This window comes from Puma concolor, chromosome D4 (genome assembly GCF_028749965.1).
Source record: "Puma concolor isolate L17-30 chromosome D4, mPumCon1.1.hap2, whole genome shotgun sequence".
In the NCBI taxonomy this organism is placed as follows: Eukaryota; Metazoa; Chordata; class Mammalia; order Carnivora; family Felidae; genus Puma; species Puma concolor.
The window spans coordinates 81,650,914-81,678,265 of record NC_141679.1 but is presented as its reverse complement, the minus strand read 5'-3'; the positions used below and the strand labels follow the sequence as shown (position 1 = coordinate 81,678,265).

General features: G+C 57.8%; 1 protein-coding gene and 1 long non-coding RNA gene across 14 annotated transcripts in view; one reads left to right on the top strand and one right to left on the bottom strand.

The window, feature by feature from the left end:
• Positions 1 to 3,393: 3,393 nt before the first annotated feature.
• Positions 3,394 to 27,352, bottom strand: part of DAB2IP (DAB2 interacting protein) — a 186,499-nt gene continuing 162,540 nt past the window's right edge. For 10 of the 13 annotated variants that reach the window (XM_086683900.1, XM_086683898.1, XM_086683903.1 and 7 more), the window contains 10 exons: positions 24,504 to 24,648; positions 24,269 to 24,413; positions 21,804 to 22,040; positions 19,987 to 20,188; positions 18,124 to 18,302; positions 15,321 to 16,209; positions 14,450 to 14,602; positions 12,175 to 12,368; positions 7,540 to 7,627; positions 3,394 to 6,515 (listed from right to left, as the gene is read on the bottom strand). In XM_086683900.1, coding sequence (XP_086540026.1) covers positions 6,348 to 6,515; positions 7,540 to 7,627; positions 12,175 to 12,368; positions 14,450 to 14,602; positions 15,321 to 16,209; positions 18,124 to 18,302; positions 19,987 to 20,188; positions 21,804 to 22,040; positions 24,269 to 24,413; positions 24,504 to 24,648 — 2,400 coding nt within the window. In that variant the 3' untranslated portion in view covers positions 3,394 to 6,347. The remainder of the gene's footprint in view (positions 6,516 to 7,539; positions 7,628 to 12,174; positions 12,369 to 14,449; positions 14,603 to 15,320; positions 16,210 to 18,123; positions 18,303 to 19,986; positions 20,189 to 21,803; positions 22,041 to 24,268; positions 24,414 to 24,503; positions 24,649 to 27,352) is intronic. The other 3 variants (XM_086683901.1, XM_086683899.1, XM_086683902.1) reach the window with 3 other exon arrangements.
• Positions 10,545 to 12,179, top strand: LOC147575036 (uncharacterized). Its single transcript, XR_015243028.1, has 3 exons — positions 10,545 to 11,240; positions 11,533 to 11,613; positions 11,982 to 12,179. It is a non-coding gene; the product is annotated as an uncharacterized LOC147575036 (long non-coding RNA).

The window sequence follows — 27,352 nt, the reverse complement described above, 5'->3', positions numbered from 1 at the left end:
ATTTTTTCTTGAGCTGTTATATTTGCAAATAGGGGGCTTTATTGTCATAATGAAGCAGAGACCCAGGGAAATTCTTATCTAGTTCCTTTTATTCCCTGGAAGCTTTCCTCAGCTGTCGGAGGGGAGGACCAGCTGTCCATGCTCTACCCACACATGTGTGCGCACAGGACACATTGACTGCTAGCTGTCATTATGGGATGCTGGGACAGGGGTAGTCTTTGCATTGGGGAAGCATCTGGAGGTCTTTTCTCCGAAGTGTTTTCCAAAGAATGTTCCAGTCAGCTGCCTGGGGGATGGGCTCTGGGCATTCTGGGAGCAGTGCAGGCACCTGCGGAACAAGCACTCCTGAAGGCAGAAACTCACTTTACGGCCTCCCACTGCCTGCAGACCTGTTCCTCACAGAGCCCTCTGCTCTGTCTGGTGTCCCTGGGTCTGGAGCACAGGTTGCTGCTCTGCTCCAGAGAACAAATGTCCAGTCCCTTCCAAGGAGATGAGAAGGTAAAGAGAAGTCTCCTACCTGTGCAGAACAGGGGAGGAGGCTGGGGTCTGGTTCCCCTGTGTCCAACCTGGTGCCCTGGCCCTGCCCCCACCACACTGGGACCCCCCACTTCCGAGCCTCTCGGGCTGGGCTGTTCGGCACGCCTCGGTTGTCTCTCCCCCTGCTCTGTTGATCTAGTCAACACTCCGTCCTCCCTTTCCACCTGCGAAAGCTCTTCAAATTCTGTTTCTGGATATCTCCTCTCATATTCACTTCTGATAATCTCCTCAGTCCCTACCTGTCAGGGTGGCGGTGTTCAGGGAGTGAAAGAGATAAATGCGTGTGGTCAATATGCTTTGTTTAATGAGAAGTCAAGTTTCTCCCAAAAATCTAATTCTGTTAATTCAATATTTATTTTTTTTTAAACATCCTGATGGTAAGGGGTTTTTTTTTTTTTTTTCCCCTGATTAAACATTTATTAACGGTTTCTAATTTTATTGCTTCGAGGCACAGAATGTGGCCCCAACTGTGTCTTTGGGCGACTTTCTGAGGGTTTCTAGTCACCTTTGGGTGATGTTCCACATATACTCAGAAAGAAGGTACGTTCTCTCTAGGGCAAGTGCGAGGTATCCCTGCTTTATTAAACCTTATAAATGATTAAAAGCCTCGGGGTTCTCATCGTCTCCTTGATCTGTAATAAACTAATACCGGTGGTGTGTTAGTCTCCAAGGTAATTGTATTTGTGTCGATTTTCTTCCTTTGCATCTTCAGGTTTTGCTATTTGACTCCACTTAGTCCACACACGGAGGCTCACGGCTTTCGTTCCTTTGTTAAAGATGCCCTCTGTCAACACGATGTCGGCCTCCTTCATCGCTACTTCCTTGAACCCGGTGTTGTTCCCATGGTTGCCGCCCCAGCAGAAGGACGGGGGTCCTTGACCTTGAGGACGGAGGACAGCGGCGCGGAAGCTCGGAAGGGACTCACGGGCTTGGCAACGAGGGGGCAGAGGTGCGGGAGGGGAAGCCGGGCCCAGAGTGGGCTGAAGAACGGAGGTGAGGGGGTGGAGACGGAGGTCTCCTGGGCAGCAAGCCTCGGCTGGCCGAAGGGGAGGGAAGAAAACCCAGCTGGGGGCGGGTGAGTAGAAAGAGACCCAGCACTTCAGACGCCAGGAAAGAGCATTGCAGCTGAAGTTTCAGGAGTGATAAGGCAGCAAGGGTGGGGGGAGGGCCCTGGCCAGGGGCTGCCTCGGGAACAGGGTCACCTCCTTTCCTGCAGCTGCAGGGGGTGAAGGCTGGCAGTGAACCAGGGAAAGGTCAGAGGGTCAATGGGGGAGTCTTCTCCCGGGGGGGGGGGGGGGGGGCAGCAGGATGGCCCTGTGAGCAGGCAGCAGTCAGGCTCGGGAGACGGCAGAGGTGAAGGTCTGGTTACTTGTAGTGGAAAACAGGAGAGGGACACAGAACCCACAGGGGTCGGTGCCAACTGGGGTGTTTTCTTCTGTTCGGCCGCCCAGAACACATGGGCTGTGGGTAATCCCAGGGCTGATGTGATCGAAGAATATTGCCAAAAAGGGGGCTAAAAAGGGAGACCACAGGGGTTGAGCTTGGTGGGGAAGGCGGTAAAGACACAGAGAAGGCCCCTGGGAGGGAAGGGGTCCGTCTAATGCAGGGAGTGGGGGTGTGGGTGTTAATGTAGACGATGGGGAGGGTGGGACAGAGGGAGGGGTCCTCACCAGAGACCAGAGGTTGAGAGTCAGAGGCCAGGGGGCCGTGGTGGAGGGAGGGGCACGGCCAGGGGAGCGCTGGGCAGGCAGGTGGCAGTGTGGGCAGGTGGGGGAGGGGCGGTAACGTTTCCTAGTGGCTGAGGCAAGGAGTGAGCATGGGTTCGGGGAGCAGGAGGCCGCCGCCCCCAGAACCACATGGCTTTGGAGTCACCCGGGGCTAACAGGAACAAGGGCAGGCTGGAGTGTGCAGACAGTGACATTGTGGTTCTGTTACCCCTGCCATCCCGCTCTCAAACCAGCCCTCCCATTACCTTCAAGGATGAGCACAGGAGCGCCCGTGGGCTTTCTCTCTGGGAGTGCTGGACAGCCAGGGCCCAAGTCCCTGGCATGAGCTCGAGACACCTGTGTAGGTGACAGACCAAGGTCTCCATCGGGTGATCTGACTGGATACACCCCCGCCCCCTAGAGTATCCAGGCTCCTGTGCCTGTGTCGTTTCCGAGGGGTTGGGCTGAGGCCCGCGTGGGCCCCCTCTTAGCCATGTGTCAACAGGAGAGGTGTTGACCCCTAGGGGTTACTGGGCTGGGTGGTGCCTGGGACCTGCTGAGTAGGACCCAGGGCTGCAAGGTCCCCGTGCATGGGTACAGACGAAGGGGTTTGGGGGATGGCTTGTTTCAGAGGCCCTGGGTTTGGCCTTGCAAGTGGGTCTGGCTTGTGACAGCCTCATGAATTGGGGCCTTCCAGGCCTTAGAAGCTTGGTTTAGCCCAGCTCAGCCATGACCTGCTGGGGACATGGGCCAAACTCTCCCCTCTCCCCTGGAGTCAGATTTTAGTGGGTGGGAAGGCATCTGAAGCAGAGCCTGGCAGGAGACGGTATCTCCTGCGAGTGGCAGGAGACGGGGGCCACGCCATCCCCCTGGGCGTGTGGGACTAGCAAAGAGCTCCCTTCCGAGCTTGTCAGAGCCCGGGAAGGGCCCTGGGAAGGCAACGCTCCACTGCCCAACGGGAAACAGTCTCAGGTCACTCAGTAAGCCAAGACCAACACTACTACCGGTTCCGGGAGGGCTCCCCTGTCTGCAGGTACCACCGGAGGGAACCCCAGGGCCAGTCCCTTGCTAAAGGACAACACAAACCCACAACTCAAGAGTCACCGCCTAGGAAATCTCCTGAGACGCAGCTGAATGGAGGCGAGTCAGGTTTAAAATAGCTAAATAAATCTTTAATATTTCTAATTGCAAATGTACAGAAATTGCACAGCCACACAGTCTTAGAACACCAACAACTTTCTCTGTACATTATTACACAGTTCAAAGTCGCAGCTGGGAGGGGCTCCAGCCAAGACTCCAACGTTTGCGTGGTTTTCTTTTTCACATACTTACAAAAGGGGGAGCGGGGGGCGGTGTGGGGCCGGGGGTGGATTTGGGGCCAAAGGTGTAGAAAAGAGGGGCTGTTTCCCTGGACAGCCTGCCTTCCGCTGATGGGCGGGGTGGCAGGGAGAGGCGTACCCCATATCCCCCGCCTTGGGGGCAGACGCTCTATAGGGGGGAGGTGGGGGGGCGTGTGGAGCTCTGGCCTTGGTTCCCCACCCCCCCCTTTCTGGGCAGTCGGAAAAAAGTCTTCACTTATAGGAAGTTTGGCAGTTTCCTTCACCCTAAACATAAAAGTTAAGCAAAAAGTCAGGCCTCTCTGTGCCGGCCAGGGAGGACAGTCGTCTCCAGCAGGCTCTGGGCCCAGGGCCTCACCTTCCCGGAGCAGGGCCTGCCTTCCCTCACTCCCCCTCCCTCTGGCCCTCTGGCACCCTGGCCCCACCCCGGGACGCAGGTTCTGTGTAGCCCGGACAGGGCGCGTGTCCCCAGCACCCCACCCAGACAGCACGCTGCAAAGCCGACGGGTACATGCCACAGGTGGGGAGAAACCCCGACACCGAACCCTAAACCCCCTCCTCCTGCCCAATACTGTTCTAGATTAAAAAATAAAATACAAACCATCGGAGAGCAGCGGTCCCGGGCAGCCCTCGGCAGCACCAGGACTAAAGGACTATGTACAACCATTAGGTGAAATAGTTACATTACAGTCGAACACCGAGAACATTTACAAAAATTGTCAGACTTGCAATTCAGATAAAAATCTGTGAAGAGTCTGTACACTTTTACAGTTTTTGCACTAAGTAAATAAGGCTCTCGGCCTGAGAGCTCACACCCACGCCAAGGGCCACCAGCACCACACGCATGCTGGCCTCCTACGCCCTGCCGTCCAGGCCCTGGGAACCTCCCCCCGTATTGCTAAGAGGCGCTCAGTCCGAGGTTGCTCTACGAGGCATCGAGGCATCGGTGGGGGAGGGGTGGGGAGGAGGGGAGGGCTCACCAGGCAGCGGGGGGATGAGACCGAACCAGAGGACATCACTGGGGCAAGGCCCTGCCTGTGTGGCCACAGGTGGGGGCAGGGCCACAGCCCCCACGGCCTTCCTTCCTGAGGTCTGTGACCCTTAGGGGCCTGCCCTCTCCTCAGCGGCAAGTCTCTGGCCTAACTGAACTGCAGGTTTCATCTAAAAGCCCCTGCCCAGAGGCCAGGATGGGGCGCAGCGTGGTCTGGGCCACCCTTCCCGCACTCGACCTGGTGGGCTCTGTGGTGACCCTGGCCCTGGCTGCGGCAGGAAGGGCTCAGGGCTCTTCCCCAGGGTCTCAGCTTCCTGAGGCCAAGGCAGAGGGGGCGGCTCGGGCAGCTCGCCTAGCCCGGGCTCTGCCGGGGAGGGGGGCAAATGCCCAGCTCTTGCTGGAGACCCCCCAGGGCTGGGGGTGGGACCAGGGAGGGACTGAGACAGACCCAAGCTCCTGACTACCTATGTCCCGCAAGGGGTGGGGATCAGGGAGGGCTGAGAAGCCACAGAACGGCCTAGAGCTGAGGAAAACCGGCCCCAGCTGTGGGATGTGCCCCTCTCCTGTCTGCAGCGCCTGGGTCCTTGGCCGGGGGCCCGGGAAGGGTGAGGAGGAGGCCGGCCGCACACACGGGGCCTGGTGCAGGCCGCTGCTGTCTTGGAGAGGGAGCAAGTCTAACATCCTCCAGGGCCGCTATTTCCCATGCAGTGCGCACGCTCAATTTAAAAGGCCCCTGTGTTCCAGCAAGCGAGCAAGCGGGCTTTTGTTTCTAATGCATACTGTGAAAGGAAAAAAAATCACAGTTATCCACCTTCTCAGGGCCTGCTGGCATTAGAATTTCTTTTAATCATCAATCAGGAAAGATCAGCCTTCCTCTCAGGGTAAGCACCACCAGCTGGCCACTCCCTGCAGGGCCACGGTGCCCTGGTGCACTGGCCCTGGGAGAAGGGCAGGGATCGGGCACAGTGCCATCTGGGCCAACTCTGCCCAGATCTTTGGCTTTAGGGAGCCCTCGGCCTGGGCAAGTGAGAGAGGCTCCAGATCCTCCCCGCAGACACGAGGGCCCAGAAGAGCGGGCCAGGATCCTCACTGGGTCTGTTTGGCAAAATAAGGAAGGAAGGTGGGGGTGGGGGGGGGGAAGAGGCAGGGAGTCTGGGGACAGGTACAGGGGTGAATCCTCGGTTCCTCACAGCCAGGCAGGTCCCTGGACAGGCCGCATGCAGTGGCAGGGGCTCGGGGGAGCCCTGCAGGACAGGTACTCTGGCAGCTCCGTCCTCCCCACCCTCTCCCTGCCTGCCAACCAGCCTGTCCGTCCGCCCCTGGAACTAAGGGACAAGTCCCTCAGGGCAGGGGCCTGGGCCCCTAGCTCTCTAACCCTCTGCCCTGCGGGCGCTCTCTCCCTGGGGAGGGGGAAGGGGTACATGCACTTGGCCAGGTCAAGGAAGAAAGGTGACACACACCAAACTCAGTAACCGACGGAGACATACTTTGGCAGGCCCCCTGCTCCCCCCAGGCCGCCCCACCCCCAGCGTGCGGGCCTCTCCGGCCTGCACCAAACTCGCTTCTTGGGCCAGAAGAGAGGGGAGCGGGCCCACGCCGCGTCAGTCTGTCCAGGCTCCCCGTGCGGCACCTCCTGGACCGCAGGCGGAGGGAAGGGGAGGAGGCCTGGGCCCCCCCTTGCCCCTGCGCGGGAGGCTGCGACTGTGGGGGCACTCCTCCCCAGGCCCCAGGCCGAGGCCTGCTCTGGGCCACCACGGTCCTCCCTCCTCGGGCAGGTTAACAATGGCTGCTGTTTCTGAACTCGCCGTTCTCGGTAATCTGCAATTTGGTGGGGTTGGTGGGGGAGACGCCGTTACGGGCTTGCATGCTGTACCTCTCTTTCAGCTGCGTCAGGGCGCTCATGAGGCGGGCGTTGGCGGCGTCCAGTGAGGCGATACGCTTCTCCTGGGGGCAAACGGGGCATTGGTTGGGGCCACGGGAGGGGTCCTTGTGCCAAAGGGGGTGCTGTACCGGGGCAGGGGTCTCCCTGGGGCTAAGTGTGCCCACCAGGGGTGCTGGGAGGGGACGGGGTGCGGGCACCAGGAGTACACTAAGTGTGAAGGGCAGGAAAGGCGGGGCAGTGGGTGTGCTGGGGAGGAGGCTGGGAGGAGGCGGGAAGGAGGTGGGGGGCTGGGAGGGGGAGGGGGGTGCTGGGAGGAGGCAGGGAGGAGGCTGAGAGGAGGCGGGGAGGAGGCCGGGAGGAGGTGGGGAGGGGGCCGGGTGGAGGAGGAGGAGGAGGAGGAAGAGGAGGAGGAAGAGGAGGAGGCCTCGACGTCACCGACAGAGACCTCCCAGAGCCTGCCTTCTGACAACGTCTCTCACACCACTGCTGCTCACCCAAACAGCAGCCCTAGTGGTGTCACCTGTCAGCCACCTGAGCCCCAAGGGTGTGCGCCCTGGCTCACATGCATGTGCGAGTGTGTGACACAGAGGTCACAGCTCCTGGTCAGCCTGTGCTGTTTACAGTCTGACCAAGGCCTGGTCCTATTTCCGGGTGAGTGAGAGGAAACAGTGCAGTGAAGGAGAATGGTGGCCGCAGTCTCTTATGTGCCACATCTCTCAATGCAGCTGGGGAGCCACAGATAAGAGCCCCCCTGCTCCATTTGCCCAGCCTGCTGTCACCTGAAGCCATCCCCGTTCCCCTCCCAACCGCTTCCAGTCCTTGCTCAGTACCCTTGGTGAAAGGCAGTGCCCACCAAGTCGTCCCGGTAGGGAAGGACTTGCCCCACCACTTTCACAGCCTGTCCCCATGAGCGTGTGGTCCACGGAGACCTTCAAATCTGACTTTCCAGATCAGAGATCCTGGCCTCCTGTTCCTCCTCAGCTTTTATAGTGGGGGGCATTAATGAGGATGTAGAGATCTCAAAGTCACCCGCTGCCCAACCCAGGTCCTTTAATGCCTATGGCTGAGCACAGGGCCGGAACCCACCTGGGCATCGATGATCTTCTGTTTGGAGTCTACAGCTGCTTGCATCTCCGCGTGGTCTTTCTTCAGCTCCTCCTCCACAGACATCAACCTGTGACCACACACAAGGACAGTCGAGCTGGCACTTGAGGGAGGTGAGGAGGTGCGTGTGGGGGCGTGGGGCCTTGTGGGAAGAAGCCATCACACCTGCACAGTGGGGACACAGCAGGGGAGCCCCTCCAGCTGGCCTCCAACAGCCGACATGAGCTGGGTCTACTTCTTCCTTATGCTTTACCTACTCCAGACTCTGTTCCCAGATCCCCCGGAAACCCTTGGAGCTGCCCATTTCCCGATGTTCTTCCAGGAGCCACGGTGGTTGGGGGTGGTGGTTAGGTCCTCACCGCCTCCCAGAGCAGGGCAGGTGGGGTAATGCCGTAAGACCCATGGCACAGGCGGGAAGACGAAACCCCGAAGGGCTCTAGGGCTTTCTCCGCCGACTCGGCATTCACCAAGGCCGTGCCAAGATGTACCAGGCACTCAAAGTAGCGAGATGAAAAGTACAGATCTCCATCGCTCAAAAAGTTCACAAAGCAGCAGGGACACAGACAGGCAGACAACAGCCTAGAGGCTATGAGAACAGAGAAGAGGAAGTAGGCAACTGCGCTGGAGGGTGGGTGCACTTACCGGACATCTGAGGGACAAGCAAGTCTGAATGTGGGTAAGCGTAGGGAAGACGGGAGGAATACCGTCTGCAGAGGCTCAGAACTAAGGCATATGTGTGTCTGTTGCCAGCTGCTCCCTCCCTGAAACCCTTTCTGGCTTCACCTTGCCGGTCCCTCACACACCTGTCAATCACTGCGGATGACACCCACCTTCCGATGCTCATCCTTTAGCTTCCGGACCCCACGCTCTCCGGGTTTGCCTCCTAGCCCCAAGGCTACTGCTCTGCAGATGCCTGTCCTGCCTGCTCCCAGCATGTCTCCACTGGGGTCTGCCCAAGCCCCCGCTCTTGCTCTCCAGACAAGCTCACCTACTCCCAAGGCTTCATCCCCCTCTCTACCTGCACAACTTCTCCAGGCCAGCAGAACGGTCCCCTAACCCCTGGGTGAGCACTGAGCGCCTGTCACAGAAGGTACACAGAGAGGTCAACGGTGCTGGGGCAGGTACCCACAGGGCTGTTGTGAGAAGTCAGTGGGATCAGCGGTTGGGGAGCACTGATCAGGAGGAAGGGGTGTGGGGCCATGCCAAGGGGGGATTCCTTGTCACAGAAAGATCAGACATTGAGAAAAGCCTGTAAGAAGGGGGAAGGGGGGAATAGGGAGAAGACGGGCATTAGATGGTGTCAGTCAGAAGGGAAATTACTCTAGGGGAGAGACTTGTGCTTCTGGCTGGTGGGGTAACAGGGACTGGATTTACCCTTCTGCCGTCAAACAGTGACCACAATAAACAAACCAGAAAACCGAATGAAATGTATGAAAAAGTGGTGTCCAGACACAGAACAACTGGCAGTGTCTCCTAAGAGAAGGGAATGCACGAGCTGAGCCCCTCTCACGGCCTGGAGTGTCCAGGCCAAACAAAAAAAGAAGGGAAGTAATCTCATGGAGTAGAGGAGACCCAGGGAGTCCATACCCAAGAAGAGGAAGACACAGAGAGAGCTCCACATATATCCTGAGGGCTCCCCTTGAGTCTCTGGCTGAGGACTGGTCTGCATGCACCACTGAAACATGAGAACAAAACAGCCCCAGGAAGAGTTAATATTCCTACCTGGCAGGGTAGAAAGACGTGCTAACACAGGGGCATAAAGCAGAATCCTCAGAAGGAAACTGCCTCAATATGGAGTCAGATTAGGCTAGATTAAAAGCTGTCCAGACCCACCCCAACAGAGCTTAAACGTAAGCCTCAAAAGAATCAGACTAATTCCAAATAACCTCATTGTGTCCCAGAACAAAGCCCAAAAACATTTAAAAGAACACAAAACATTCCACACCTAAGCAAAAGTCACAATGTCTGGCATCCAACCAAAAATCACCAAACATACAGAGAAGTAGGAAAATGTAACGGATAACCAGGAAGAAAATTAATCAATAAAAACAGACTCAGAAATGTCACGGATGACAGAATTAGTAGACACTGAAACTATTGTAAATACATTCCACGTGGCTGAGAAAATAGAGGAAAGCAGGAGCATGATGGGAAGAGAAATAGAATTTAAACCAAGCTGAAAGGCTGAAGGTGAAAAATACAGTATCTGAAATGAAATGAAAAAAATACTGATAGGATTAATAGCAGATTGGACATTGAAGAAGAAATGATTAGTAACCTTGCGGACACAGTAACAGAAATGATCTAACACACGGCAGGAAAGAAAAGGGAAAAAAGGAAACAACAGAGCATCAGTGCAGTGTAGGACAATATAAAGCAGCCTAACGTATGTGTGATGGGATTCCCAGGAAAGAGACTGGGGAAGCAGGATGGTAGACTCACAGAGCCAAAAGCTCAAACTCAAGAAACATGAAGGAAACTACGGCAAGGACCATCTTAATCAAATTATCGGTGATCAGTGATAAAAAAAAAAATCTTAAAAACAGCCAGAGAAAAAGATAGCTTAAGTACAAAGGAACAAAAATAATGACAGAATTGCTACTATTATAGCTTGAGAGTGAGGGCCCGACTGGGCCCACTGCCTGTTTTTGTAAATAGCCACACCACACACATAGTTCTGCTGCAACAGCAGAGTTGAATACTTACAGAGGCCATATGGCCTGCAAAGCCTAAAATATTTATTATCTGCCTTCTTATGGGAAGTTTCCAACTCCTGCCCTAAAGTGACAACAGAGACATAGCTAGTAAGACAATAAGCGATAAAATGCAATCATAAAAAATGCTCAATCCAAAAGAGTCCGGGGAAAAAAGGGAACAAAACAGATGGTACAAATAGATAATGGCAGCAAGATAAGAGATTCATACATAATTATATTGATAATTACATTAAATGTAAATGGTCTAAACACTCCAATTAAAAGGCAGAAACTGTCAGATTAGATAAAATGCAAGAACCAATAAGGTGTCTATAAAAGAAATTCATTTATATAGAAAGACACCAATAGGTTAAAAGTATAAGGATAAAAAAGGATACACCTGGCTAATATTAATCAAAATAAATTGAGACACCTGTAATTAACATCAAACAAAGTAGATTTCAGAACAAAGAATGTTATGAGGGATAAAGATGGTGATGTTATAATAATAGAGATCAGTTCATCACCAGCACGTAACAATCTTAGATGTGGTTGCAGAGTTTCAGTGTACATAAATCGAAAACAATAGAAAAGAGAAATACACAAATCCATATTATGATTAGACATTCAATATCCTTTCCCCAAATAGTGATAGAATGGTAAACAAGTAGCCACAAAAACTGGTAAGAATCTCGAGTTAAACAATGCTAGCAACCAAACTGATCTAATTTGACATTTCCATTACTGAGGAAATACACTGTGATAGTAGAAATAAATGCGCTAAGTAAGCCACTGAATTTAGAGACCACACACTCCTCAGAGAAGAGATACAATGAGGAAGAGGTGGTTAGCTTGAGAAGCATTTCCATTCCCGGAACCACACACACAAAGAACAGAGCTGGCTGTCAAGTGAACAGTGGATTAACAGTCACTCTGGTTACAGGATCTCTGCTTACGTTAACCATTTTATAATGAACACACCCATAGGTAAGTGAAACGAACAGTAATTAGGAGCAGAGAAACGGGTAGTCTAAGTAGGAAGAATCTGGAAAGGGTTTCTGTAGTGGACAAAACATGAGGCCAGCTGGGGAAACTTCTGGGTATGGCACACCTGCTAAATCTGTCCAGATGACAGGCTCTTATGCCGTGAAAACAAGTTAGAAAGTCCACGCTATTTCCTCTGCTACCTTGTATTACTGTCATAAAGACGTGAACTTCACGATCGGGACGCTGTGGGACGGCTGGGACGCTACACCTTCACTGTGCTCCCTGCCTACAGACGCCCTACCCATGGGTGGAGACAGAGAGAGAATGAGAGAGAGAAAATCAACACAGGATGCCATCTAAGCCATCAATAAAGGTGAGAGTCAGCATCAGAGCCAACGGTTCCCTGGAAATCTTTCCCAGGTAACCCAAAGGCACCTTAAACTGGAATGGCTGGGACACCCCAACTGCTCCCCTCCCCAGACCCTCATCTCAGCAACTGGCACCAAGACACCCAGACGCTCTTGGTAGAAACTTGGGGGATATTTTGCCTTCCTCCCCCCACCACCTTCACCTGCTGAATGTAATGACATTTATGCCTACTTTTCCTGCCCAGAGTTGGGTCCTCACTGTGTTTCAAGGCGCCCCCAATCCTAGCTCCCCTGACAGGGCTTACCAAGAAAACAGGACTCCTTACAGGGCCTTGTCTGACCTCACTCCTGCCACTTCGCGTTCCACCATCAGTGCACCCTGTGCCGGGTAGGGCTTCCTGCAGTCCAGGCTGCCTAACGCCACACGTGTGCCATGCTGTCCCCACTGCCTGGGACGCTCTCCTCCTTCCACCCTTGGCTCATCCTGCGGCTGATCAGCCCTTCCCCTCATCAGGAGGACGGCCTGCCTGCTCTGTGTGCGGGGGACCAGAACCGGCTGCTCTCACCTGCTGATGATGCCCTTCATCTGGATGTCCTTGTCCTCCTGCTGCCGCCGCAGCCGCTCCTCACCCTCCTCCAGCCGCGCCTGGTACTCCAGCACCAGCTTCTGCGTCGTCTCCTCCTGGCACTTGAACAGGGTCTCGTACTCCTCCAGCTTCTTGGTGGAGATCCGCAACTTGTCCTGCAGCACGGCCAGGTCCTGCCAGGGGGGGCGGCGCGCCAGGGGCACAGCACCCAGGACAAAGAGCACACCTCGTGAGCCCAAGCGGGAGCACGGGTAGGAGGGAGCCCAGCTCGGAGACTCCTAAGGAGCCCAGCCAGAGGGGTGGCGGTGACACGCAAGGCCTGTCCCCACCCGGGGCTTTCTCCGCTTCAACCTCCCACCCCTGCAGCCTGGCCTCACAGCTGTGAGGGAATGAAGACTCACACCCAGATCTCGGAAGTAACGGTTTGACTAGGGCACTGAGGTTGTTGTTGTCGTCATTAATACAATAAACACATGTTAAAAACACTCTTAGATATATTAAGACCTGACAGCATCCTGAGAGATAGGGACTCTACAGGAGGGGAAACCGAGGCCCAGAAGGCAAGGTGACCCGGTCACGTGGAGAGTGACTGACCAGTGGGGTAAGGTCCTAGCCTCCCAGCCTCTATGTGAAACTAAAGCAAGGGTAGTGGTGTGGGGAAGTAAGGGGGAGACAGAGAGGTTAAAGGCAGGTGGGGCTGAGGCTAGAATCAAGGGGCTGGGGGCCAGGATGCCATGACAGTATGGGGGCTGGAGGAGACAGGAAGAGCCTCTCCTTGAGTCCCAGGCAACGGAGGCCTAATTCACTTCAGCAAAGGACAGCCCAAAGGTTAGGAGGCGGCAAATCCAGAGAGCGGCGAGAGACCAGCCCCAACTCAGAGCAAAGGTCCTACAGCAAAGCTGGATCCACAGAGAGCCTGGCTCCGGGAGAAATGACCTCGGCCCGTCCCAAGTCTTGCCGAGCTGGCCAGAGAGGGGTAGGGAGGACCCTCCCAGGTCTCCAGGGAGCTCGAGGGAACAAGGCCTCCTGGATTTGCCTGTAAGGGTTAGTAGTGGAGAGGGTGAGAGAAACAGGAGCTCGTTCAGCCACAGAGCAGCAAGGAAAGGGGACACCCCAGCTGCAGCCGGACCCCTGCAAATGGTCTGGGCGGTCCTTGCAATTCACAAGTGGGAACTGGAGTCTCAGAGACGTGCAGAGCCCAGCCCGGCTCACGCAGGGAGCCCGGGCGAAGGCTGGCTCTCCTTGCTGCCCAGCCAAACGCTGGCTCTTGGAGCACTGTGCCCCACATCCCCTTGTCCCCTTCACGTAATTATGGTGAAAGCAGGTGGATGCAGTGGACTAAGGGGATGGTGGAAGGTGGCGGAATGCAGCATGGACATGAACCTCGCCTTAGGCCAGGAGGAGGGAGAGCTGCCACCCTGAGCTCCGTGGAATTGCCCGAGAGGCTGCTACAGGCTTTCCTGGGGCTGAGAGGCGAGGGCACCTAGGGAAGCGGGGGATGTGGCTGCCATGCTGGGGTGGCCTTGCAAGGGGCCCCGTGTTGACCTGGGCCTGCAGGGGGACATGAGAACCAGCCATGGATCCAGGACAGGTGCCATAACAGCAGGGAGAATTTGGGAGGACAGAAGCCCCTCCCACTGCCCCCGCCAAATGCTGGATGTGCGTGGTGGGGTGGAATCTGGATATTTTAGAACCATTTTTTCTCCCTAGGGGGAAGCAAGCCTCGCAGTAGCAGTCTGGCCCCACCCCTTCACCCTGGCTCTTTCTCTCTCAGGCCCTGGCTAGGCACAAACCCAGAGTCGGGGGGCCTGGCTGGGGGGCAGCCCTCCCGGCTGCCTTGGGGACCCACACCACTCCGCTGCTCATGCACGAAGCGCCCCACGACGGTCTCCATGTGCCTCTTTGGCATCCCCCAGCCCTCAAGTCCGGCACTCTCAGAAACTCAGCTGCCCGGTCACTCAGGGAAGGGGCCTCCCAGAGGTCTGAGGACCGAGTCCTGGGAGTCTGGATTCAGTACAATTTCCAGTGAGTCTCGTGTGCAGCCTATACAGGAATCCTCAGCTCTGAACTAAGCCCTTCTTGCTGCTTCTACTTCCAGATTCCACTGGCTGCCATCCTCATGGGGGACCAAGGGTTTAGAGAGGACTAGCCATACACAGGAAGAAGCAGCACCCTTCATTCAGGGCTCAAGGGGAGAGAACGTCGTCGGGCAGGCAGCCCCGCCCTGCCCCACACTGCCAGGGTCCGGCTTTACCTTTTCTGCTTGGCTGAGCTCCTCCTTACTCCTTAGCCTATCCCTGTGGGGGGGGTCTGGGCCCAGGCCCTCGTCTTCTAACAACTGCGCGTTCATGGTCAAGAGCCAAGCGGCCGTGCGGTCCAGGGCATTGGGGCTCACGGGTGAAGGGCCCTACAATGAAACACAGCCGTGAGGGGCTGGAGGGAACAGGGGGATGGGACGAGGTGAGTCACGGGGACAAGTGGCTCAGAGGCATGGCAGGGGCAGGGGGTTTCCAGCTGGCCAGGCGCCTACCGATGCCACCCCCAACTCAGGAACTCCCATTCTCGATGGCGGCCTGAGGCGGAGTCAAGAGCCCAGGTGGCCCAAGCACCGCTCTCTGCCGCCCAGGTGAGAGCAAGTGAGCTCGGCCAGGCAGGTGGTCATGCAAGTCACAACACATCTGTCCCACATACTGTGTGTGGCCCCAGGGTGACAGGAACACCATTCGCCCCAGCAGCTGAGCCCTGGAGGCCAGCTGAGACACGAAGGTGGGGGGGGTGGGGGTAGGGGGGGCGTGCTGGGGGTCTGGTTGACTCCTACCCTGGGCAGGGCTTTATCAGGCCTCCAGCTGGAGATGGATAGAGCCCTCCCTCCTTTCTCTCCCTGACCCCCACTGCCCTTGGGAGAAGTGGCAGAGAGACCCTCAGGCCACGCTGTCCCTGATTCAAGGACTCGGGCAGGGGCCAGTGGCCCCCGGGGGAGGGGAGGTGGTGTGCGTGGCAGGCCGGCGGGATGGGCCACGTGCGGCATCACTCAGCGTGGGATGGCAGCTGGGCACAGGTGAGATGACCAGGAGGAGCAGCGCGACATGGGGGATGATGGCCCGCCCTCGGACGACAGCACTGACCTGCTTGTGCACCGCGCGAGGCTTCAGCTCCGGGCTGTCACCCTTGGATGAGGACGACGGCTGCCGGAGCCGGGCTCCGGGGCCAGCCCAGTCAGGCGAGGCCGACGCCAGCGGTCCGCTCGAAGGCCGCGGGTACTGCAGCGTGCTCAGCAGGGCGGGTGGCGTCCGGCCACGGGGCGCGGGGGGTGGCGGTGGGGGCGGCGGCGGCGGCTGGTCGATCCTTCGCTGGGGGCCGGCGCTGTTCTGCCGTGGCACCGTGGGCTGCCCGCCCTTCTCAGTCAGTGACACCTGCCGCCGCGCCAGCTCCCCGGGCCGCCGCGCCAGCTCCTCGGCGGCACCGCCGAAACTTCCCAGCTTGGCGGCAGCTGCCAGCTCCTCACTGTTGCTGTGGGAGCTCAGGGAGCTATGGCCCTCGGAGCCTGAGTCACCAAGGCCGCGGGGCGAAAGCGGCAGGCCCGCCGCCATCTGGTACACGGGGTTCTGGAAGGAGAGCGGCGCCAGCAACTGGGGCCGGCCGGGGGCGCCCTCGGAGGTGCCCGGCGTGGTCGGCGTCTGGCCCGCCCGCCGCACTGTGGCCAGCCCTGCCAGGCTCGCCGGGGCTGCCCGGGCCGGCCACCCGGCCACCAGCTGCGATGCCGGCGCCTGCCCGTCGGTAGTAAGGGCGTCGGGGCCCGCCGGGGAGCCAGCCTCCCCGTCCAGCGTGCGGGCATCTTGCAGGTCCACCATAGACAGGCTCTTGCCACCATTGGCCATCTGAAGATCAGGCTCGTTGGCTTCCGAGTAACTCGAGCTGCGGGCAGGTGAGGGCTGGACCCCGGAGGACCTTGTGACAAAAAACAAGTCCTTGTTTTCGGGGGTTGGAGACGGTAACCGGGTGAAATCTATCAGACTGCAGGGAGACAAGCACACACAGGGAAAGAAGGGGGAAGAGAAGAACTGTGAATGTGGCCAAGGCGGGTCCAAACCGAGCGCCCCGCCGACCTGCCAGGGCCTGGCAGCCTAAGGCAGGGCTGGGGAGGAGGGAAGACGGGGTGGGGGAGAGGAGGTGCGTGGGCCGCAAAAGTGGGAGAGGCTGGGAGCAGTGGCCCAGCCGCAAACCAAACCACAGCCCTGGCAGCCGACCCCGGCAGAAGCCCCCACGGGGACTGAGTGGCCAGGGTGGCCGTTCCTGCACAGAAACTCTACTCTAGGGGCCAGCTCTGCTAGTTCCAGGTCAGGCTGCCTGGTACGCCTGTTCCTGGCTCAGCTGCATCTTGGGACACAGAGTGCTGGGGCCTGGAGTGTTCTGGAAAACTCCCCTTAGCTAAGCCCCAACCCACAATGCAGTGGCTCTCTGCTATCCAAGGGTCCTGCACTAAGAACTCTGACTTCAAAGCCGCAAGGGCCCCTGCTGCCTCTTCCCTCTCGTTCCTCACCAGACTGATAACCAGAGTGGGGACCCAGTGAGGCCTCCCCCCCCCACCCCCCCACCCCACCCCGCCTCCTGCTGCCACCTTTGTCTGACTGGCAGGCGGGGGCTGGTGTTCCTGGCAAAAACAAGGACTCAGAGGAGGATCCAAAGGTGTGACTCAGGCAGGGAGGGTCTGCACCTGCAGAGGCGGAGCCGTACCCACCCCCAGTCTTCCAGCCTCTTCCCTGGCCCCTCCCCGGAAGCCCACTCCTTAGAAGGCACAATGTGGAGGGTCAGGTCGGCTGTGGAGGGAAGGCTGGGGGAGGTAAACAGGCTCTGAGCGGGCAGCGGTTTCAACAACGGGGAGCCTGGGATGGAGAGGAAGTGACAAGTCCCAACTGATGGAACTCGGGCGGGGCAGGCTGCAGCCACTCGGCTGGACACCGGCAGGCAATGGAGCCGGAGAAACCCAGACCGGCCTCAGGCTTTGGCTGTCCTGCTACACACGCGGTCAGGTCTCCTCGGAACCCACGCGCCTGGCTACCTCTTAACCAAGGTGCGTCCCCTTCCACCTGACCCGCTCTCCTTCATCTGGCAGGTTGTGTGAACGGACCCCCGGGGCTCAGCGGGAGCTGGGAAGCACCCCCGTCCTGTGTACCACACACCCTATTCTGGATGTCCGCGCCCTCGCTTGCTTACGAGCCCGCTGCCGTTGCCACCTCAGAGCAAGACCCAAGTCCCAACTCTGCTGCATAAGCCTTACTAACCGGTCCAAGATGCCCCCTGGGAGGGCAGTGTGAGTGGGGCACAAACGGTTCACTACACATGCCAAGTCTTTCAAAGGAATGTCCTCATTTTGACGTTAACATCCAAGAACATTCTGCCTCCCTGTCCTCAGTCTGAGGGCGGGGCCTCAACACCTCTCCTAGTTTCTGGAGCGCCCAGCCTCAAAGCCTTGCAGAGTGACCCAGACTCCTGCTGAAAACACATACACTTGAATGCCACTTCTGGAGATTCTGATTCAGACCCAGGAAATACCAGAAGAGGTATTTTTAACACACACCTGGGTAATCTAAAGGCATTCGGGACTAGTGATCGTTCTTCAACAGAATGTATTGTCTTTCTCCAAGCCTTTGTTTGTGCTAGTTCCTCTACATAGAATGCCTTTTCCACCCATGGAAACGTTGCTTTTCCTAAAAAGCCCAAAACACATTACCTCCTCCAAGAAGCCTTCCCTGATTTTTCCCAAATGGAGGCTCACTGCCTACAGCCTGCACAACACATTTCAAGTCTCAAGTAGCTTATTTTATAAACGTTTGTGTAGACATCCTCCTCCCCAGTGGAAACTGCAGGCAGGTTGTACCTTGTCTACATGCGCACCCCACAACAGCCGGTACACCTGGCCTCTCTTACCCAGAGAGATCATTCTCGATCACCATCTTCTGCAGCCCGGCCGAGATGCTGCTACTGCCAGAGCCAGGAGTGGAGGCCAAGTCGTTGGTCCCCGTGAGCTGCCCACTGCCTGGGGTACTCAGTGCTGTGTGGACATCCCTCAGGATTCGAGGCAGGGGTCCCAGTTTGGATACAATGTTCTGCAAATACACAGCAAGTGGCAGGTGTGACCTGTGGGCGCCACTTGGGGAGGCCAAGTGCACTGCACCTGCTGGGGTTCAACACTGCTGAGGAGCCACTTGGAAAGGCAGGCCCTGCCCTACCCTCCCCACCTGTCAGACCCAACAGGGCTGGGAAGGAGCTGGAAAGCCTAGGAATCTGCAAATGAACATTTTTCCCAAGCCCCCCAGATACTTCTGGCGGTGGGGGAGGGGAGTGAGAGGCCTAAAGGGAGAAATGGTGACCTAGTCCAAGCCTTCCACCTGAGAACATCCCATCTCCATGCCCCAGAGAGGGGAGCCCACGAGAAACCCCAGAACTTCCCACAGCAACACCTCCCTATCCGAGAGACTTCTGGGATGGCCCTCTGCTTATGCACTGGCTTCCGTGGTTTTGTGCAAAAAAAGTGTGAGAACTCATGCAGTCAACAGCATAGACTTGAGAGGCCAACACCTCGATTTCAAATTCTTGCTGCACTGCCATCAGCTGTGATGGCAGCTGCCATCTCCTGTGCTTCCTGCCTGCTTGTGCAGATGTGGGTGTCGGGGGCAGGCACGGGACGCCGTAAGCGGTGGCAGTTAGAGTGACTGGTGTTGGCAGCGGTGGAGAAAGAGAGGGCCTTGGCCCCACTGCCGTTTCCTGCCCTGTGTCTCTTGAGCCAAAGGGGAGTGGGTATCAGCGAACAGACACGACCGCAGCAACAAGATGCGGGGATTAACCCGTGTGTCCGCAACAGGGGCTAGTGAAATGTGTACTCCTTTGCGGGACAGCCTGCGGCCATCCGAGAGGCCACAGCGGCGGCGCAGCCCCTAGTGACACGGAAAGAGGACAACAGAGCCAGGTGAGAAATGCACTCTGCAGTGCTCACTTCAACACAAACAAAAACGGAAAAGAACTCTGTGCCTGCATGGGTACTTAACACACGTGCAGACATATCTAGAAAGCTACACATTGGAGTGCCCTGAGTGGTCACCTCTAGGGAATGGGACGGGAGCAAGGAGGCCTTCCATCCCTGTTCAGGCAGTAACCATGTTTGTAAAGTGGTCTCTTTAAGCCCGGGGAAGCAACAGATATTGTGGAAGTGGATCCTGACCGGACTGTTTGCGGTGTGGGCTGGGGCTGCTGGGGCGACAGTGGAACCCCGGGCCACCGAGGGCGCAGGCCAGGCAGCCGCAGCAGGATCAGACATGTCTAGGGAATGAGATTTTCAACTCATGGTCAAGGGTAATTCTGGAAAGGTCTGCAGCTTCCTGCCTGACGTGTGGAGGTGCAGCATCTTCAGAGTCTATCTTTTCACATCAGTGGCCTTAAAACCTAGAACGAGGATATCTTCAGAGAAGCAGCTAAAGATGATCACCTCTCTCACAGGTAGGGGGCACACCTTCACGCACTCAATGCTGAGTGTGGACAGCTAAAGCCCCCGTGGGCAAAGTGGGCTCCCCTGGCTAGTGCTGGTGACTGAATGGGACACTGCACATCAAGGGAAAGGGGCTCAGGGACCCTGAGGGCAATGCTCACAGGGCCTGGGCTGGAACCTTGGGCTCTGGCACCCGGGCAGGCGAACACTTTGACCCCCACAGTTAGTCCAGAAGGAGGGGCAGCCCCGAGCTCTGCAGCCACCTCTGGCCCGGCTCTGTCCCCCCTGGAGCCCGTGGGGCCAGGCACCTGCTCCAGCTGGCTGACGGCCTCCCAGAGCAGCGAGTGCAGGCTGGAGAGCTCGCGGCCCAGGTCGATGTAGCCCTCGAAGCCGGCCGTGTTGGAGACGGTCTCGGGGTTGGAGATCTCCAGCAGGAAGCGCTGCATGTTGGTCCACTCGTGCTCCAGGAACTGGTTCATGAATGACATGTACTCCTCCTTGCTGCCAAACCTGGACAGAAAGCAGAGAGGGTAAGTGTCCCAGGGCCTGTCCAGGAGACCCCCTTTGAGTCCCCCCGCCCCCACCGTGGCTGCCTCTCCTACCACTCACTCCACCAAGCCAACACATCTGCTCTGGCTCAGGGCCCTCGTTCCCGGCTAAGGCCAGAGACCCTTTCCCAGACCTCTCCTCACAGGACCAGAATGTTCTGTGGCCCTCACTCCCCATTCACTGCTGGTCAGTCTCCTTCCCTCTTTCTTCCAAGTTTCAATGGCTTGGTGTGCAGGTGACTTTTAATGCACACTTAGCGGGTCTCTCTGCTGAGCTTTCAGGCGTGTACACCCACGGGTACCGCCCCTGTCCTCAGCCTGGCCGACTCAGCGCTGTCACCTCAGACCCATGCCGCGCTCCTGGGCTTCCTATCCTAAGTAGGGACACCGCTGTCCCCCAGAGAGCTCAGCCAGAAGCCTGGGGGTGGCCAGCTTCTCCCTCTTCCTCCCCACCCGGCTAGGCCTGCTGACTTTACCTTCCAATCACCCCCGACCTTAGCCGCTCCCCACCCCCCAATACTTCCACGGCGGTTTCTTCTGTGGGAGGGAACCACAGCTATGCCCTCTGCCCTCTCTGCTGCCTGCTGTGCTCTCTCCAGACCCCATTCCCCATGCTGTCAGGCTGACCAGTTCAGGACCCAGAACGGACGAGGGCCATCCTCCCTGTGGGGGACCCACTGCCCCACCTGAACTTCAAGATCCCACTGTCCTCTTGGGTCTCGCACCCCCCTTCTCCAGGCCTGCCATGTAATGACTCGGGAATGCCACACTGCCTCATCAAGCCAGCACACGGGCCTCCCGGGGCCTGCCCCGCCTCTGTTCCTGCTGCCTCTCCGTGAGCAGGTGGCTGCCTCCCCACCTCCCCGGTCCTGACACACAGCAGGGGGCGCATCTCCTAGGAGGACAGGGCTGGGGCCCTCCTAGGAGGCCTGCGTCTCTATCACTGCTCCGCTGCTTCCTGCCCTCTCTCCCTGATCAAATGTGGGTCCAGGAGGCTGGAACCAGATGTGACTCAGAGCCCAGCACAGAGAAGGCTTGCAGCACGGCTCTGTCCACACTGTGAATGAGCCCTTCCGTTTCCACCCACTCGCTCTAGGGTACAGTCGAGAACACTGAAGCGCCTTATAAGCAAAGACATTCTTCACAGCATCAAACAAGGACAGTCTGAAACAACCTGAGAGCCCAACCACGCAGGACGGGTTAAGGAAATATGGGCCATTCTCCCTTGAAGGCATGTTAGTCATTCATCGCAAAATGAGGCTTATGAATGTTAAGTACACGGGATAATCCTTATGATAAAAATGTTAGTTCAAAAAGCAGAAGGAAAAAATATCTCCTTTTCTCACCTTTGAAAATTAAGGAAACATACCCAAATGCCATGTACTTTTTGTAGGGGGAGGATGGGAGGTGGAGATCTGATTTTGAAAGAAGGGGAGGGGAAGAGCTGAGGAGGACAGGGACAGAAGCAGGGCCTGCCGTGCGGCCCCACCCCAGGGCAGACACACCCACGGCCTGTCCCCAGGGCTCCAGCGGATGCCCACGCCTGGACCCTGGCTGTCCGGGCTCACGGCACTCACTTGGCGAAGTTGGCCAGGTTCTGGGTAACCTTGGCGATGAGGGTGAGGGTGCGGGCAGTGCGGTCATCGGGGTACTCCTGCAGCAGGTTGAAGAGTGAGGGCGACATGATGGCAGGGCAGAGGAAGCGCAGAAACAGGGAGGCGCTGATGAGTCGCTCGCTGATGTCAGGCCGGCCACGGCTGCTGCACTCCTGTCGCCATGAGGCAAATACCTCTTTCAGCTCCCGTGGGAAGACACTGGAGGGACAGAGGAAGGTGGGCCAGTCATCGGGCAGGGGGCTAGGGCAGGAGGGTGCAGAGCAGGGACCTGGTGCTGGGTCTGATGGAGCCCTGGATTCCAACGCCTCCACGGTGATGGCCTGTGAGCTACTGAGCACAGGACTGCAGCACGGCAGTGAGGGCAAAGGGAGAGCCTGGCCCAGGGAGCAGGGACACGGAACCCCAGGCAAAGCTGTGGGCTCTCTACAAATGGGCCGAGAGGGGATGGGCGCAGGCACACAGGAGCCAGGTCTCGGTCCCAACGAGATTCGACGGCAATGGCCAGCTCCTGGGCCTGCCCCGGGGCTCCACCCTCTGTCCCAGACACCAGGCACGAGATCTCGGGGAGAGTGAGGAAAACACGACTGGAACAGACCACTGCCCCTTGGATGCCATCACTGGCTGCTGAGACTCACTCCCTTTGCTCGAATATTATAGGAATCAGACATTTTCAGAAGAGTTCCAAATGATCAAGATGGCAACAGGCTAATCACAGGATGAGAACACAGCTCTCGCTTTCTAGGTGGGAAGGGAAATGGAGGAAGTGACCTCCCCAGGGGGGCCCAGTGAAGGTGGGCAGGGTTGCCAGCACCCCACTGGGGGCTCTCTCTGCCGGGCACCCGCAGCCTGCTGCAGTCAGGCCCCACTGGCCAATCTTTATGTGGTTTTCCTATCTTTTCACCCTGACAGACATGCCTCCCACCCTGGGCAGGCCAGGCCCCAGCACTCTTTGGACTCTATGCCTGGCTCTGCCACGGACTCAGGGTGCTCTGAGCAAGTGCCTGGCCCTCCCTGAACTTCATTCAGTCCCCTCATCCTTACACTGAGAACAAGGCCGGCCCTGCCACGTTCACAGGACCATCTCAAGTCCATCAGAAGCCTCGATCAACTCCTAAGGCTTTTGCCCAACAAGCCCAGCACCTGCTCAGCAGGCTCTCTGCAGTGAAACAACAAGAACATGCTACAGACACAGCGACAGAGGAGCAGAGGAGGACACAACCTTAAGCCCTGACCCTCAAACTGCCTGGCACAGGACTGGGCAGGGGGCAGGTGCTGAGCGATGACATCTATCAATGGCCTTGTCCAGGACAGAAAGATGCCTCTGGGCCTCGGACAAATATCAGAAAGAGGAAATGGAAAATGGCTGTCTATGGACATGTTTCCCTGTGTCCCACGCCCAGTCTGCCCTGGGAACTGGGCGGGTACCGGGTAAAAGCACAGCCCAGCCCAAGGATGGGAAGTATGTTCCCAAAGAGTTCAAGGCTGTGCCTCTACCCCAGGCCAGGGGTCATTTCTGGCCCAGCCCGAGGGGCCAGGATGGACCTAGGTGAGCACCTTGTGCAGCCCAGGGGCAGGGGGACCTGGTAGAAGGACATCCACTCTATGCGCTCTGGCTATTCCCTCTGTCCCCTTCCCAAGGCTGCTGCTAACCAAGCAGGCCTGTCTCTGCTTGTTTTTTGGGAGTAGCAAACCATTCCCGGGCCTTCCTGGGTCCAGCCCTGAGCCGGGGGAATCTGTCTGCCCCCAGGGTGCTCCAGGTACGTGCAGGAAATGGATCTGGACACAGGCACAGTCCCACTCTGATGGGATCAGGGCTGTGACAGCGGGTGCCGGGAGGGATGAGACAACCGCGTCTGATACCATGACAGGCGGTGACAGAGGGAAGCAGGCACAAGGCCTTGAAACAGGAAGGGAGGGAGCGTGTGGAGGTGAGGTGTGGGGTGAGGGAGACCCTGCCAAAGAAAAGAATGAGGTATGGTAGGTGGAGAGTGGCACCCCTGTGGACAGCTGAGGGGTCTCACCTGAAGCTGTCCACCTGCCCCACGAGGGTACCTGAGCAGGGCCGTTGGCCTCGCTCCTAGTGCTGCAGCTCCAGCATCAACGACAGTGCCCGGCACACGGAGGGTGCCCGCTAAGAAGCGTGGAAATGCACTGCCATGTCCTGCATATGTTCTGGGACGCTCCCTTACATGCGCGAGCCCACAAAGGACCAGGACGGGGCCCGGCAGCCCATCAAGACTCCACTGGGCCAGGCAGGGTGTGTCATTGTGCCCTCCCTGTGAAACCTCTGCTCCGTCATTTAGAAGTCAGGGAAGACGGAGCCTAAGGGCCTTGCCGAGCACACGCACGTGCACACTAGCACGGCGCCCAGCGTCCTGCATGCAGGAAGGGAAAGACACAGGGGTGGGGGCCCGGGCGGCACTGACCAGTAGGAGTTGATGATCTTGCAGAAGGCTAGCTCGCAGCACATCTTGAGGTTGCCCTGGTGCTCGGGGAGGTCGGCGGCCGAGCACTTGCTCGGGTCCACTTCGCAGTTCTCATCCGACTCGTACAGAGCTTTGATGAACTCACCTGGGGCCAGGAGGGCAGGGAGAGGGAGTGAGGGCCTGGCAGGCACAGCCCATGCCCTGCCCACCTGCCGGCCCCACGCCCCACCCCTACCTAGCGCATCTTGCAGGTACTTCTGGCCCACCAGCTTGAGGTACTCCTCGATGGCCTTGGTGGCCAGCGTGTTCTCCCGGAAGATAAGGTGCTCATTGTCCCCACAGCGGTCCACCTCTGACATCATCAGGTCCGTCAGGAAGTCCTGGGGAGGCAGGAGGTGAGGAGAATGGACATGAGCAGGCCTGCAAGTAGGACCCTAAGATCCCAGACCCGCTCCCCAGCCAGAAGTGCCTCCTTCTCAAGGCTGCTCCACTGCCACGCTGCTGGTGCCCACCCTGGGGGGGCTGCTGGGGGTGCGCACAAGGCAGCCTGTGCAGGGGAGATGCCTACAGTTGGTGAGAGCTGGGTCTAGGAATAGGGAAGGCAGGCCTGGGCAAGAGCACGCAGAGCCATGAGCCAACTGCACCATGGTCAGGTCTGCTGGACTCAAACCCTGTTCAGCCCTGACCAGGCCTGGCCAGGTCTCCCTTCCCATCACCAACAGCGCCGAAGAGGACAGACAGGCCACCCTCCCTCTGTCATACAAGCAGCTGCCACTATCTACCCACCCGTTACTCTGAGGGGGTCTCCCACCCCAGAAGACCTGTTCTATGCAGCCCCACAGTGAGGAGTTGTCCAGATGCCCTAAGGCAGTGCGCCAGGGCCCAGATGGCGAGAACACGGCCCTCAGCTTAGGTGGGAAGGCGGCCCCTCACTGCTGTGGGTCCCAGACTTTCTGGAAGGCAGCTGTGAAACTGGTGAGCCTGTGGGTCCTGTACACAGTATCACGGGAAGACCCTGGGAGGAGCCTGAGCCCACGCATGTCCTCCCGACTGCAGAGATGTGGGCAGTGTGAACCTGCCTCTCTCAGGAGCCCCTGCCTCCTCATGCCCTCAGCCAACCCTGTGACCTGGGGGAGGGAAAGAAGACAGGCAGGGAATCAGAGACCCGGGGTAAGGGGGGGGGTGACGAGGCGGCAAGGAGGCCGGTGTGGGCCAGGGTTTCTGGGGCTCTGGAAATTTCTCACTCCATTATGTACAACTTTGGGCCCTCAAAAATTGAAAGTGGACCTTAGACTACAGAATTGAGTTCTAGGCCCAGGAGACCTACTGGCCAATGGAGAAAGGGTGGGGGCTGGGGGAGGGAGTGGCCACTGCCTCTCTGGGAACCACACAGCCTGAGGACCCCTTCCTGCCCTACAGGCAACCCAGAGAGCCCCTTTCTCTGAACACACAGAGCAGAGGCAAGTACTGCATGGAGCCTGGTGGCTCCACAGGGCTTCTAAACACCTGGGGTGGGTGCCAGGCCCAGGCTGAGGTGAGTAGGAGCTCTCTTTAGAGCTAAAACCCGACGAGGCATGGAACAGGAAAGTGACCTGCCTGAGCCCACCCAGCTCTCAGGGCCAGATCTGCCTCCTGTCACATTGAAAGGAGTAGGGATGACGGGGAGAAGGCCCAGGAACCCAAGGACAGGGACTCTGAAAAGCCACAGCCCAGGAAAGCAGAGTCCGGGGAGCGGGCAGGAAGGTGCTGAGATGCCCGCTCACACAAACCTCACCTTGGGACTTCGGGGCCCTTGTCAGACGCTCTGCTTCTCACCAAGAATGCCCCTTTGGTTCCCAAGTGTTCAGATAGAAGGGGCTCATAAGCACATGGCCCTAGCACATGAGTTACTTTCTATCCTTCTGCCTATTGATCCCCCAAGGCCCACTGAGGCGGCTGGAGCCTGGCTTCCAACTCCCTCCACAAAGCACCGTGAGCCCCGAGAACAAAGGTCAGTGCAGATGGGAGTCGGCTTTCCAGGCTAGCCCAGCCCTTGGGGGACAAGTACTGAAGGAATAGACACAGCAGCAGAAGAGGTCTCCCTCGCTCCCTCTCTGGGGGCCAGGGACTCCCTCAGTTCACTCAGTTTCCCAGCAACCCCCAACACTGACCAGGAAATTAAGGACAGTATAGCCAGAGCCGGTCCAACCTAGTCAGGTCTGCAGCTGGGGGTGGGTAGAAGACAATGAGGCCTCTCTCCCCTTATGGAAAGCAGAGTCAGGAAGTCCCTTTCCTTGAAGGACAGCATGAGTCCAACAGGCAGGGGGGCTCTGGAGGCCTGAAGAGGGCCACAGACTTCCAGGAACAGATAAGAGGATAAGGGGCCCTAATGGAGTCATGTGCCTGGGTCCCCAGCCTGTGTCTCCCCTGTCCTGAGACTGTGAGGGCTCAGGACCCTGACACACGGCGGTCCCTCGTCTCCATCACAGGCTACTTGGTCCTTAAACCACACCAAGTCCAGAGAGCAGAGGCCCAGTTCCTTCTTTCTTGTCTTAAATGTAGGTTAGAGATTCATCTTTTATTCTCCTAGGACACAGGCCAGCATGCAAGGCCTTCTGCAATGTCCAGTCCTTCTCCACTGCATCCCCTTCAGGCAACTCCCACCAGGAGGGGACACGGGGGGAGCCTTCCTGAAGGAGCCTGTCTCCAGCACTAGGTGGGAGGGACTGAAGCATGGCCTGGAAGATAAAAAGAGGTGGGCAGAAGCCCTCCAGGAGGGCTTGCCCAGATGGCTACAGGACAATCCCTGTTCTGGAGGCCATGGGACCGGGGATGGCTGTCACCACAGCCGGCTGGTTGCTGTGTGGAGGCAATACACCGCGCTCTGTGTGTGAGTCTGTGTGTCTGATGTGTGAGGGCTGCGACAGGTGGTCACTTGTGGGGATGTCAACTGAACTCTGTCTCACTGGACGTGTGTCTGGGAGAGGCTGGATCCCCTCAAGCCTTAGACGCCAGCCCTTGGGTGCAGCGGGAAGGTTCCTAAAACCCACTTCCTCACTGTAAGCCACAACCCCACCCGTCGGCTCCATATGTGTGTCAGCGACC